We start from the raw sequence: 15,294 nt of genomic DNA, 5'->3' as shown, positions 1-15,294 counted from the left end.
ATCAATGATTAATTTAAGAATAAAGTTATAATTAATATATAATACAATAACGCGTGCATAATATTTATATGTATACAGGACTATTTAACATTCGTAGAAACATTTGTAATGGAAGTTTGTTAAATAGCCTTGTTACACACTTACACCTTATATATATACATTGAGTATTGACTATTGCGATTAAGAATAAAATCAAACTTATGAAATACACTACGGGATTCATTAAAAAAATATTTCAAACTTTTATCAAGCCAATACACAAATTAAAGTTGTATTTAAAATGAAAAAGGTAGGCGAGTGGGTACCAGTCTACTGTACATTAGATGTCGAGTAGGTCCCTATTATGGTCAATGGATGTGTTAAGTTTGAATTCACTGAATGTATTATTGTATACAAAAATAAAGGAAACAGTCAGTCAGCTTATATCACTATTCACTAAGTATATTTCAAGATATTATGTTTTTTTTTTTTTTTGATAAAAACAATCAATAAAGTTATTTGTTTTACTTTTAATATTACGATATGTTGATATAATTTTTTTCGAAGATATTGCATTTATCATATCATTACTCATTAGTATTTAATTATTGTAATAATATATATTTATACCATATTAAATCAACTTACATAAATCTAAGTTAAATAATGTGTTTCTAAAAATATCATAAAACAAAAAAAGAGATTCTTGTTTCTTAATATAAATAAATAATATTTTAAAACAAAACAAAAATTTCATGTTTCAGTATAAAATTTCCCGTTTCTCCTTATTCCCCCCCCCCTAATTATAAAAAAAAATACTGGAAATTTATGATGTAAATCTCTCAAAAGTACTAACTAGATCCAATTTTATATCCAAAACCATCCCTCAAAGTTAAAAATCTAAACATTTTATCGATTACATGTCGTGTAGGTACATTGGTACACAAAATACCAAATGCTCACACGATTGTAAAATCAATATTATGTTGGATGTTGTGCAATATTATCGGCATTGGATCGGCAGCAACGACTGCCGAGGCGAAAACGCAACAAAAATCGCACGCCGTCGCTGGTCCGCTTTCGACGACGACGCGTGCTCGCCGCCCGCGACCTTGGATTGCCGTCTGCCGCGCGAACGCAGCTTTGTGCGCCGCCTCTTCCTATACCTACTCGCCTGCCTGTCAGCCCGCCCGGCCGGCGACAACTCCGACTGCGGTACATTCCTGCCGGCGAGCTCGACACGGCATCGGGTCGTGGCGCTTCCGAGATAAGAATTGAAAAAAACACAGTGCACGTGGCCTGCCTCCGCCATGGAGGCCATCGGACACAAACTCTTTCAGCTCGGCGACCCCGAGGGAAAGGGGTTCATCGTGAGGCGAGACATGCAAGTAAGAATACAATTTAATAAGTGGAATACGACTATGTATATAGTGTATAGATGTATGTATAGATTGACTTATTGATGTACATGTGGACTTGTCGCGATGGTGCCGACGGTGGTCGTCTTATTTGTTGTTGCGATACGGCTGCGATCGCGCCGCGTATATAATATTATGTTACATATTATTAGACTCGGGGAACAGGAAAAAGGACGAGAGGTTCTTAATTTTCGCACGAGGAAAATCAAGCTTGCTGGTAATTTTTACCATACATAATGTATAGCACGCGTATAGTACAAAATTCGTTACAATGTGCGCGATTCAAATATGTTAAAAAGTCATTTATTCGGGCAATGCGGTCTCGAACCGAAGTCTGCACATTACACCTGGTTCGAATTCACGCCACCGACTGTGTAGTTTCGTGTATTATAATAAAATGCGAGTATAATCGCGTGGATTATAAGTGCCCGCGGCGGTATATCGACAGATAACATGGGATTTAAGATGAGTGAAATGACAACATAATATGACTACTATTATAACGTATCGACCGGACGGATCGATCGAGTGTTTGGTACGAGTCACAATCAAGTCACAAACAGTGTAATATGTAAAACAATACACTATATGGCTATAGTGATCGAATCGTCACTTATTTTTATTGACGTTTTGGTCGATTTTCGAGTCCCGGGAAATGCACACGTCATGAGTAAGCTGGTAGGTACACCTTTTTCAAAACTATTTTTCCCGTCGCGACCAATTAAAATCCTGCGTTTTCGTCTGTAACTGTCGAATATCAATGTGTATAGTATAGGTGCGTATATGGTGACGTGATGTAATACCTACTGCGCTATACCATCGTGTAATATAACCCTAATGTTGTATAAGTACAGGGTTATACTACATAGACGTTACGATTTTAAAAATAACTTTTGTATATCATTCCGTTACATTTTTTACCTGCATTTTATATAGTCAATAATAATTCGTCTTTTAAGTAGCTGGCTGTTTTTTTTTTCTTACATTTTTATCTATCGCATGTTTACTTATCTTGCTTAATACATTTATAGGTATTATACTCGTAGCAAAACAATAAGCTTAATATATAATAAAATTGAGAATTATTTAACTTTAACGATAATTATAGCCAAAGTAATTCACAAATGCAACCTTAAAAATATATTGATTTTATATGATTATCTATGGCATTTAAAATAATCGTCCATTATCGGATCATGGACATTCTATCAATTTCTTATTAATTGATTAGGTTTACAAATATAAATTTTAAATTTCAAAAAGTACAATAAACAATCACAAAAAAATAAATAAAATTTAAAACTTATGTATTATTGTTTATATTGAAAGTTGCCACATACGCGCTAGCGATTTTTACGCCTATAATAATGGCGAACACTTGTTTAAACACGCATGTTGTCGTACCCAGTTTCCCATAGAATTCTTTGAAACCATTTAATAACAAATTTAAATGTGAATAAATATTCTTAAAAAACAATTCAATAAAAGGTTATAAAACATAATATGTGTATTGCACATAGTTATTATAATATTATTATACTGTATAATGTAATTATTTCATGGGATTTTTGAAAAAAATATCTTAATTTTAAGGTCTTTTAAAATTGAAAATCAAAAATCGACTTCCTAAAAAGCCTAAATATTTTGTCAACGAATTCATACATGTATTAAAAATTTAAATCGGACAATCCGAAGTATGTGTAATTTATCACCGCTTATTGGTCTAAAATGTATGAAAAATACGCCTGCTGCAGTCCCCTTAAGAATAAATTAAACACGAGAAGAGTAAATTTAATGCAATTAAATACAATGAAATATGAATCAGAAATCGAAATTTTAAGCGGCTAAGTACCTTTTCGAATTTGATTAAAGATTTAAAGACCCAATTCAAGATTATTAAAATTATAAACAATAAATAATATATGTATTAATCTCGTCGTAAAAAACTCATTACCTGCAGATAAATATTAAAATATTCGTACATATTATATATAACTTTTATAATCGTTTCGGCGATCAAATTTTCGTCGTACATACGTTTTACTGTTTTAGCACAGGGAAATGTATAAAATTGTATTCGCTATTTTACCTTCACATACGACTCAAAACCAGCCTGTCGTCAGACGCAATAATGCGCCATATATAACAAATTATTTTACTGCTTCGTATTCTAAATAGGTAGGTACCTATATATATATTTTTTTTATAATTTACCCGATTATTATTAAACAACGAACAAGCAAAGATAATTATCGTAATTTGTGCCCTAACTATACAGTTATTGTCTGCACGAAAAGCAATATGCATATACGAAGGCAATGACGGAGTACATACTATTATAACATACTACGACGCCGTATAGACAATAAATAATAAAGAAAAAAAACATGAATAAATTCTCATAGAACTGCACAGTAGGCACTTGTATAGTGGAGCGTACAACTAACAACATTTAAAATTGAATAAACGATTCAATGCATATATTATAGCGGCTTACGCGGTGCATTGTCACTATACCGTTTATAATACCTACCTACAAAACCATTGAACGCACGTACCTAAATATGCTATAATAACTATATTATTTATACCATTATAATTATACCCACCAGTAGCTGATCTAGAGGTCACGCGGTAGAAGGAGGGTATATTTTAAAAAAATATTCAAAGCATAAAAGTCACAAAATTGTATTTTTTCAAAACAAGTTAATATTGTTCTAACGTAATAATAATTTATTTTGGTTTTTATTTACTTCCTAAAAAAGTTTTTAATGAAAATATACTTATAAAATACATTGCTGTATACTTACTTATAATAAGTATGTAACGGTAAACCGTGAATATAAAAACCTATTTATCGCACTACACTAGTACACTACAAAACACTATTTAAGAGATACAAAAACATAATGGAGGTTTGGAGGTATACGAGGTTCGATGATCAAATACCAATATTATATTTGTAAGAAAGCTGAAAGTTACATCAGGATATATATTGTTTAATAGTTGAAATTTTTCAAAATTATCGACCAAGTCGATCAAAACATTATCCAATATTACTCTAGTTATTATAAAATATGTAACTGCGTCTACAATGTTACATTTTAAACCAGAAATGTAAATTATACATTTAGTATTTAACTCGTGTAAGCTATATATTATTATAGTATATTTATTTAGTTCTATAGTCAAATTAAAAAAAAACAAAATTTATTTAGAAATTAAAAGACGAACTCTCGATGACGCCGGAGCAATTGGAGATCGTATTTGATACATTGGATGTCGAGCAAAAAGGTTACCTCACACTTTGTCAATTTTTAGAAAAATTCAGTAAGTAGATTACATAATTTATGACTTTATATTAATAGCATACTCAGTGTATACACTATAACTTAAAATAATAGAATATTGTAATTATTTATTTTTTATTACTTTGGGCTACATCAATGGCTACTTTATGATGCACCGTCCATGCATCCTTTGGGGGGTTTGGTTCAATGTTGAATGAAAAGGGTGACAAAAATCAAATTCACTATTATTAAAATATTTCATCTTTGCAGTTATTCGTTATTTGAAAACACACGACGCAATAAATATTTTATTTAATCGTAACTCTAAAAGTTACATAACCCTAAGACTGAAGTACATAAAACCTATACAATAATTAACTTCAAATATAACATCAAACATGAAACATTTCATTAATTGACACATATTTATTAATGTAGGCTGATGCAATATAATATACGTCTTAATAATACATAAAAAAAATATTAAATAATAGTATATTATATACAGTGACATATTTATGGGGGGGAGGGTTCTAAGTTGTAAATACAGCACTGATTATAAATATATATATAAATTCACACACAGAAGACACGGCACCAATGAATTTCCGGAATAATCGATGGAAGGAGCAGCAAAATATCGTTGCATTCAAATGTTCTTACACAGAAGACATCCAAACACTTCTGCAAACAATTAAAGACACGAACATGATTAAATTGTAAGTTATTTACAAAAGCACGATGTACTAAATATTCGTTCAACAGAACCAATTTTATGTTGTTGGATTTAATATTTGAGTAAATTGAATTATTATCAAACTTTAAAGGATATATGATCTAACTAGTGCACGTTGTAGGATTTTAATTTGATTATAATATACGTAGTATACGCTTACGTGACATTTTTAAAATACTCATAACGCGTTCAAAATGTATATACCAATAAAAGTGTTTGAGGTTTTCTTTATAATATTTTTAGTTTTAAGTTTTATGATAGGTCAATTCTAATTTTAAATCTAACAACACAAAATATTGTACGTTTATTATTTTACAAACGGAGACAACACGTGCAAATACATTTTTGTAAATAACGCGCGTGAAGATCCTTACTTTATAAAATTTTATAGTATTAAAGTTTATAATATTAGGCGATTCTTTTATCATCAAATAGCCGTTTTCCAGGTTAAATTTAAATATTTTTGAAAAACTTTAAACCTTTAATTCGTTCATAAGGAATATCTAAAATTCGTGTGATAACCCAATAGTTTAGGTAATTATAAGTATTTATTTGATCAGTCTAGACTTATAGACACATAAAATACATTTTTACCCAGAAATGACCAATTAGTCAAATTATAAAATAATCGCCTTGTCTACGAAGATCATAAAACATCGCGTTGTTACATGCACCGAATGCAGTGATTATTAACAATTGGCATGCTTTCGACAGGAGCATAGGACATTTAGAGAACATATGCAAGGCGGCCACTCAAACGGAACCAGACAGTGCGGTGTCGGTGGGCCGCGTCGAAGCGTTTCTCAGGGCGCTCAACATGGACCTGATAAAGATCGTCGAACACGACAGGGAGCTGGAAGAAATGCTGCAGAGCCGTGAGGTCCAACACCAAAACAACGTATGTTGCCGATACACATATACCCATACCTAATATAACCAATACTATACTTAAATCTGCGCGCTGATAAATTTATCACCTCCAGCGTTGCTGCATTTCACCGGGTTACAATGTGTGAAAATCGTATAGAATAATAAATAACGATTAATACCTAACCGTCGTTTATCGTGCAAATTTCAGATGCAAAAGCTTTTCGAAGAACTCGAATCACATTTCCGCGAAGAGCAAGAAAAGACCAAACTTGAAGTATGTATGTAATGTAGGTACTACCGTGTCAATAATTTTCACCGCATGCTAAATGGGAAAACACGCTAACCAATCACTATTATTACCTATACTATATTAAAAAGTATTGTAAAAAAAAATTTTATATACTAAAATTGTACTAATTCAATAGTCTTACTGTTTTCGCTGTGATTTTGAAAATATGTCATTTCATTTTTCTATTTCTGTATTGCACTTTAAATTAAATGAAAAATATCAATATAATATGAACACTAATGATTATGTATTTATTAAAGGTTATTATAAATGTTAACATAGGTATGTTTATTAAGATAATTATTAATAATAGAATTTTTTGAATTTTTAATTGCCTATAACGATTAGTATTTTTTTAGAATATCTGATGTAAGGAAAACTCACCCATAGGTCCAAAAATCTTGACTTTGAATAGAGTTCACACTTAAAACTTTAATTCAAATTATTTTGGTGTTGGGTTTTAATTTTAAATTTTAAATTTAAAGAATAAAAACGTATGTAGGACCAAAGAAAGTTCCGGTCTGAACTAACCGCGTTGGAAAATGAACTGGCCGACAAAGAGGAAAGATTCCGAGCCGCCGTGTCAACTAGACAGGAATTTGCGGGACAGCTAGTAGCAGCACAACAACGTGAACTGGCGGTTATGGCAGAAAACGCTAAGCTTATCGAAACTCGTGTAAGTACAAATCGTTGAAAATCGATCGATATTAATAACGAGGTTATTATTAACGAAATATTATTTCGTTCGGATGGAATGAACAATAGGTATAAGTACTTGTAACACTTTCAGGAGAGGCTATTGAACGATTTGGATGCGGAACGGACCAAAACCTGTCAGCTGGAGGAAATCATTGAGAGGACAAATGCTGAGTCTGCCGCGGATAACGAGAAACATTTCAAGCAAGGGTTCTACGTGGCGAAAAATTTGGTCTCTCTGAAAGAAGAAGGTGCGCTTGAACTTTGAAATTCCTATTAAATATATATACTTACAATACATTATTGTTATTTCGTAAATAAAGTTTATACGTAATATACTTTGCATAGAAAATAATATAACATGGCCATGTATGCAATATACATCTAACTATTTGAAAATAATTAATATATACATTAAATTTTAATTTTAAATAACTTAAAATTATTTTTTATACCATTCTAAATATACAATGAAACCTCCTTGGACGGATACCTCTAAATAGCGTACATTTTTTTCTGGAATGAGAAAATGTTCACTGTTTATGTATATAGGATAACCTATAAATAACGTACAATTTCGTGACTAGATTTCGATAATTGTTATCGTAATTATTATCTAAATATAGTTTATTACAACGTGCATTTTTTTTTTTACACATTATTATATTATAATAGTTAATCATATCCATCGTAGGAAATGACCATCTCATTCGGTAACTGATTTTGTTTTAAATATTATTACATATAAATATATTCATATACATAAATAACATAAATATTCATATGCAAATCATGTTTTTGATATATTTTGGTATTATTTATTCTATTGTTTATTTCTCCGCCCCCTCTAATTAGCAAGCACCTCCAAATAGCGAAAAAATTTCGACAATCGAGAATATCCGGTATTTAGAGGTTTCACTGTATTTGTTTAAAATACTTTCTCATTTTTAAAGTGAGGGTGTTATGTGCAACTTAAAAATAATAATTCCACCATCACATAATCATACCGCAGAGTACCTATAACATACAATATATATAGCTAAAACTATAGTGGTTATATATAATATACATTTTTATATATTCATTATTGTTCTTAAACATTTCACGGCTTTTCAGGATTAGATACCTACTAAAATATCTCATATTTAAAATCTCTTAGTAACATAAACTAGGCATATTTTAGGAATATTCTATGTGCTTTTTTAGATACATATTATTTTGCTAGATTAGGTTAGCGTCAATCATTTTTTTAATGAGTTACATTCACAAACTTTTCTTCCACCATTCTCCTTCTATTTAAAAATGTACTTATTGAGGGAATAAATAAAATATATTTTTATTTGTTGTACCCATATAATATAATATATTTATAATATATAATTATATATACGTCGTTATAAAATCAGTAATTTGTGTAATGCCAATATAATACTACACTAACATTACCATTAGTAGCCCAGTTTTATGTAAAAAGTGTTCAAACCTCAAATAGTCACCCTGCATAATTTCAATGTGATTTACTCACTTAATATTTGCTACAAATAAATTAAAATACATAAGTACTAGAATAATGAATAATATATATGGAATAATACTATAATACAATGAGCATGTCAGAAATATATATTTTTATTTTAATATTATAACATCTAAAACCAAAAAATATTTAAATAATTTATGCCAGTTAGTTGATGACGAATATTTAATAAAAAATTACTCAATTATTATTTCTAATATTTTTTTTCTTCTGAATACCTATATCCAAACAACACTGTATTTAGGGGGGCCAGGTTGGGTCATTTCCCCTCCTCCTGGTGGAACTTGAAGGGCGGTACATTTTCATGAACTTTTTTATGTATTAAGCCAACATAGCTATAACCGAGGTTATAACTTTAAAATTGTGTTGTATGTTTTTTCCTTATATATTGTGTTTTGGAGGAGATTTTACGCGAGGTAACTAATTACTTATGTGGATTTGTTCCTTTATTTAAAAGACAAGTAATATTTTATAATTTTATAAAGGTATTTATAATTTTTATTTTTAACACTGGACATCCACCCCACCCTGCCACCAAAAAGAGGAATTTCATAAATGCCCCGTGGCACGTAATTTCTAAATACGAGCCTATGCCACATAAACAACTTCTAAATTCTCAGTTATGTTCAGTTAACTATATAGTTAGAATATAATAGTTTGATAGCATGAGTTAATGGAATTCTCGAAATTACTGAATTTCAGAAATCTATAAACTAAATAAAGGTAGTAGGTACTATATATAAGCACCCGGTTTAATTTTAATATTTTACCATGAATATAATTATTATTCCAACTATTTACAAGTAGAAAATACCAATTACAATGTAAAATTAAAATATTCATAAATACTGATTTCATATTATGTTATGAATTAAAATGTATTGTCATTTATTTGTATAGTGTACTTTTAAAATTTTAACTCGTATATATAAGTCATAATAATCAACAAATGACAAGACGTACCTATTACCTATAGCTTATGCTTTTGTTAGTTATGTTTTAGGCTTTTAGCTGAGATGTAACGAAGAACACAATAGATTTTTACATACATTTTACATATACTTATACTAAACGTGCTGTAGGTATTTTTCAAATTAAGTTTGTTTAATTTTCGTAAAATTGTCATAAATTGTCCATTTGTGTACATGGAAACTTTATGAAGACCTAATCAAAACTGTTATTTATAAGTTAGATATGAACTTATAATGGCGTTACATGCATTAAACATTTTATATTATTTATATTCATATAAATTAAGCATAGTGTCGTCTATACATTGTATACCTTTAACTACAGTATTAAATTTCTTTTACAAGTAAAATATAATATAATAAGACATCATAATGTTGTACTCTTATACTAATATTGTATGAACAAATAGATGGGACAATTTTTATTTTATGATAATAGCATATAACTTACTAATAACCATATATATAGATAGATAGATAGAGAGAGAGAGAGATTGGCGTATTAGGTGTGAAATAAAAAAAACGAATGCTGTCCAAACTATGTTTTTTTTTCCTCATGTAGTCCACGTGGAACTGATTTTTCATTGATATTATTCAAAATTAAAGTTATACCAGTTACATTATAATTCAGAATTAAACTTTTTTACAATAATAATAACATTAATAACACTCTCATTTTCCCTATTTACAGTATATTGTGTACAACAAAATAATTAAGCTGATAAATATTCGATGATAATGAAATCTTATTTTCGTCTACCAAAGCCGTCCCTAGGGCAGAGCGAACGGACTCTCACCACAGTTAGGCAGGCCCCGCTTTTATAGTTCCATTAAAAAAATCAAATTGATGAGCAAAAAAAATATAAATATCATTTTTTTTCATATAAGATTATTGAATGGAATACAATAATATTTATGGTATTTTTTATATTATATAACATCATTGAATTATTTTTTCATAATACATATATAGGCACGTATATGGTACCTATACATATTATGGTATTCTATTGTATTCTATTTTTGGTGACTGTAGCAGATAGTGTAGTTAACACATATCTATTGACTTCGATTTAAAGAACTATGCTGCCCTAAAATTTTTCTTAACATGATATCGAGAAAATGGTTATAAAAATTGCAAAAGAATAAACATCAAGTATGTCAAAAATTGGAAATAATATCAGTGTAAAAAGAAAAAAGTTTGACTATGAAAATTCAAGTATGAGTACATTTGTATCTGTTAACAATAATAATTCTTTTAAATATGAATACTTTTTTCCAATTTTGGACCAATTTTTTTCCATAAATGAAAGATTTCTACAATTAAACAAATTTAATGATTATTTTAGTTTCCTGCAGTATAATATTAAAAGTATTTCTGAATAGATAAAAAGATTTAATGAAACAATATATGATTATTCAAATCATGAAGTTGGTGATACAAATAAAAATATAAATGATCGAGAGTTGTTTGATGAATTGGTTATTCTTTGGGAGATTATTAAAGAAAAAACTTTACCCCTAAAAGTGTTGGGGAAAATATTCAGTTACAGTTCTGATGACATTTACTGCAACGAGTTCTTAAAATTAAATATATTGTTAATTTTGCCTTTAACTACTGCTTCAGCAGAACGATCCTTTTCAAAGCTGAAATTGGTAAAAAAAAAACTATCTTCGAAACACTCTATCCCAAGAAAAAGTCACCAACTTAGCAATAATATCTATAGAAAAATAAATTGTAAGGCAATTTAAATATAACGATATTATTGACACATTTGTGGAATTGTAAACGTAGGAAAGTTAATTTTAAATATATTTTTATATTGTATTACTATATTTATCAATATTATTATTTATTGATTATATACGTGTTGCGCTATTAATTTATTTACTTATTCATATTGTTACACGATATATTATACAATAATACAATATAATATATATTATATAACTTTATTATAGTACAAAGTACTATATTTTTTAAATCTATTTGCGCCCTTGTCATAGGCGCAATTTGAGTCTTGGATTTGGAGGGCTTTATTTGCGCTTTAACCCTTGCCCCTTTATACATATATATGCAACCTACAATAATGAGTATAATGACATTTTAGGCTCCGAAATTTTACTCTCGTGGGAACGGTCCAGTCGTCTGTATCTCGTGTGATCAAATGTGCGTGATAATAATAAATTATGTTTCATAAAATTCCCGATACTGTTAAAAAAATAATATATTATAATCAGTCACTTAAACCAGTAATCTATTTATCAATAAATAAGTTTTTAATTTTCAAGCATTTTAGTGTGTATATTATTGATTTTTATGATGGTGGAATTAGATTGAACAACAATATGTTCGTAACTGAAAGTAGGCAAATTTGAATACAAGCGCAATCTGTACACTGACCCTAAGCAAAAACTTTGTTTTAGACGTAATTAGTCCATATCTTTTTATGTCTACCTATATCCTACTTCATGCATTTTATCTGAACTGATTTTAATTACTCAATAATGTTTAAGCTAATCGCAATATCGCATTTACTACAATAGATTTGTATAAATCATTGCGGAATAAAAAACACATTACACATTATATAATAATATAGATTATATATTATTATATAATATTAAACCTATATGGCTATATCGATATATTAAATTTTTAAACTCCGTGGTACTCATTGTTCATAGCACAATAAATTATAAATAATAATTAATAATACGTATTAAAAATTAAGATCGTTTTTACAACCAAATTCAGTAAATCATGTATGAAATAAATATAAATTATTGCGAACCATTTGGTTTAACACTTGAACTCATTACACACCGTCTACTAATGGCATATTATAAATGTCTTAAAATCTAAAACAAATACACATTAAAACACATCAATATTGCAAAATACGATTTAATATAAATTAGGAATATGATGTACGTATATCAATTCTTAAGCATTTAAAAGATTTTGTTTACATTTTTTGACGTAATAGAAATAGAATGATATTATTAGGTACCAACTGCAGGCTACTTAATTAACTGTATGAAATAAAAATCAATTTAGCTGGTATAATTTTTTTTTATGAGAAGTGATCAATTTTATTTAATTTTACATAATTTTAAAAATAAATGTTTATATAATATTATATACAGTTATTAAAAACATAGCAACTCAAATATATATATTTTAAATGATGCAGTTCTTCAACTCTCTCGTTCTTACACCAAAAAATTTTGATAGTTACACATCTCTAAGACTCTAACACATAATTGCGTATATCGGTATAAATTAAAATATAAACAAATATTAACTAATCATTTATATATAATAAACCACAGACTGCAGTTGATGAACGATTTATTATAACAATCCATCTATGGCCTATTAATCGTCAATAACAATAAGTCATGTATGATCTGATTAATTTAATCGCCATATACTGCCGTACGCGCAATCCAAATAATACTTTACAGATTATAATTTATAACACATCAATCGAAAATCGTATAGTATACCGACTATCGTTGTAATACACCTAAATCCTAATTGTACAACGGGTAGTGCAAAATCGTATCTATCTCTATTTTACAGGACTAATCCTTCACGAGTATCTATAAAGCATAAAATATACGGTTAAATACTAATGTAAACAAAATAAACACACTATATAAACTATCGTAGGTATAAATACATTTAGTATAACCAAGCGACAAGATCAGAATTATTTGAAGCATTATTGACGAATTCAAACATTATTGATTTATTACAATCTATTTTTCTCTAAAAGATTGCCTTTGTTCTTCAATTGTATGAAGAAATCCGATTTCGCACACATAAAAAAGTAGTTTAAAAACATTTTTTTTTTTTAAGCAACGGGTCGCAAAAAATAATAATATATAAGTGAAATATCTATCCACTCTATCCAATATCCATGACTATTCATATAAAACATGCCGTACATATAGTTAAATAAATATACAATAAACTTTACGTGTATAGCTTATCTTATATGACTATATTAGAAAGGGCTATGGTTATTAATTAAGTCGCTCTGCTGTTCAAATAGTAATATATAAGTTAGGTATACCTAACCTGGCATAAGTTAGCTTGAGTAATGCAACCTAGCCTATTAAAGTCGATCGAAAACTTGGGATTACAAAAATTACTAAACATTCAAATAACGTGACAATGAAAGGACCTAACAATACCAAAACGAAACCACACGGATCTGGAACTTGAAAATCATAAGCTGTTTGAACCCTAAAGGTCCTAAATAACACCCTTCCCCTCATTGTGCTGTGTGCCTGTGGCCTGTGTCTGTGTGTCGTTCTACTCGTTCTATAATGTAATCAAATATTTAAACGCTTTATTATATCATATAATAACAGTTATGTTATCGCCCCATTGTTATTTTTTTGTTTTTGCGTGTGTTTCAGGACTTTTGCAACAGTTAGAAATCCTACAGGACATGAAAAATGTCTTGTTGAACTGACGCTCGGGAGGCGTCATCGTCGCTGCCACTCAACTCATGTTACACTATTGATTATACCATTTATACCATTGATATGTTTTATAATAAGCGTCATCTACATAGACCTTATAATAATACACCATCGACAACAATACATCATCGTCGTCATCGTTATTATTCTTTTAATATTAGTAATATTACAACTACTTTTTAAATCGTTTTTGTTAAAATTATATTTATTATTAGGATATAAACGTAATACTTATAAATAAAATAATATAACGCTACATGTATATTGTATGTATATATAATAACAAATTGTGGCGTTAAGAATATGTACACAAGAATGTCATCACTAATAATAAAATAAACTCAATATGATAATTTGTGTTTTTTCGTAAAAAAAAAAGGTAACCGAATAATCACGCAGATAGACATATTATACGGGTGATTATATTTTAACAGTAAATAGGTACTCATCATAAATCTGAAATAAAGTGGTTACTTTTTAAAAAAAAATATAAAACTATAATTTTAGTGCATAAACCTAATATATTATAAATAATTTTATCCGTGAATTTTAAAAAATATGAACAGCTTGTTATATAAATAAATAAATAATTTATGAAATTTCCAAAGGGAGGTAAAAAAACTTAAACCACCCCTCTCCTTATCGGATTCGTACCCGATCTTGAAAACTTTTTGAAAATTTTGATTTACGAAAAACCCGGATAATTCTGCTGTTTTGTTGATATTGAATGTAGGTACCTCATCATTGAGTCAATTATCACCACTGTAATAGTTTAATAGACGAATCAAATTTTTGTATACGAAAAACAATTTTCTGAGCAGACACCATATTCTAATGACCATTCGTCAGCGTCTATTTTTATTTTTAATGGCATTTCTTCGTTTATTTAAGTTGGGTACTTATAGTAATTTCTTTCAGGATCATCGAACATATCATATTATTTATTACTATAATATTATATAATACAATGAATAATATATAATGTTATAAAATTTTTACTAATTAACT

General features: G+C 28.8%; 1 protein-coding gene across 3 annotated transcripts; it reads left to right on the top strand.

Annotated features, from left to right (window-relative positions):
- The first annotated feature begins 1,068 nt into the window (after window positions 1–1,068).
- LOC113547948 (EF-hand calcium-binding domain-containing protein 4A-like) lies at window positions 1,069–14,571 on the top strand. Of its 3 annotated transcripts, none has more exons than XM_026948548.2 (8): window positions 1,069–1,367; window positions 4,616–4,727; window positions 5,274–5,406; window positions 6,138–6,321; window positions 6,502–6,567; window positions 7,085–7,258; window positions 7,373–7,529; window positions 14,221–14,568. In XM_026948548.2, the coding sequence occupies exons 1-8, from the start codon at window positions 1,290–1,292 to the stop codon at window positions 14,274–14,276; spliced, it is 960 nt and encodes a 319-aa protein (XP_026804349.1). In that variant the 5' UTR covers window positions 1,069–1,289; the 3' UTR covers window positions 14,277–14,568. The 3 variants fall into 3 exon arrangements, with proteins under 3 accessions (XP_026804349.1, XP_026804348.1, XP_026804347.1); XM_026948547.2 differs by lacking the exon at window positions 1,069–1,367 and adding an exon at window positions 1,916–2,075 and having other exon boundaries at window positions 5,277–5,406; window positions 14,221–14,571; XM_026948546.2 differs by lacking the exon at window positions 1,069–1,367 and adding an exon at window positions 1,916–2,075 and having other exon boundaries at window positions 14,221–14,569.
- Window positions 14,572–15,294: the final 723 nt, after the last annotated feature.

This window comes from Rhopalosiphum maidis, chromosome 1 (genome assembly GCF_003676215.2).
Source record: "Rhopalosiphum maidis isolate BTI-1 chromosome 1, ASM367621v3, whole genome shotgun sequence".
Lineage (NCBI taxonomy): Eukaryota > Metazoa > Arthropoda > Insecta > Hemiptera > Aphididae > Rhopalosiphum > Rhopalosiphum maidis.
Note: the sequence above shows the minus strand (reverse complement) of the source record. Positions and strands in the feature narration are given on the sequence as shown.

What these genes read in the sequence shown, in the direction of transcription:
- LOC113547948 (XM_026948546.2), top strand. Translation starts at nt 1,986, where the DNA reads ATGGCTATAGTGATCGAATCGTCACTTATTTTTATTGACGTTTTGGTC. An exon ending in CTAAGCTTATCGAAACTCGT is followed by an intron (nt 7,259 to 7,372) that starts GTAAGTACAAAT and finishes TAACACTTTCAG; the next exon opens with GAGAGGCTATTGAACGATTT. An exon ending in GGTCTCTCTGAAAGAAGAAG is followed by an intron (nt 7,530 to 14,220) that starts GTGCGCTTGAAC and finishes CGTGTGTTTCAG; the next exon opens with GACTTTTGCAACAGTTAGAA.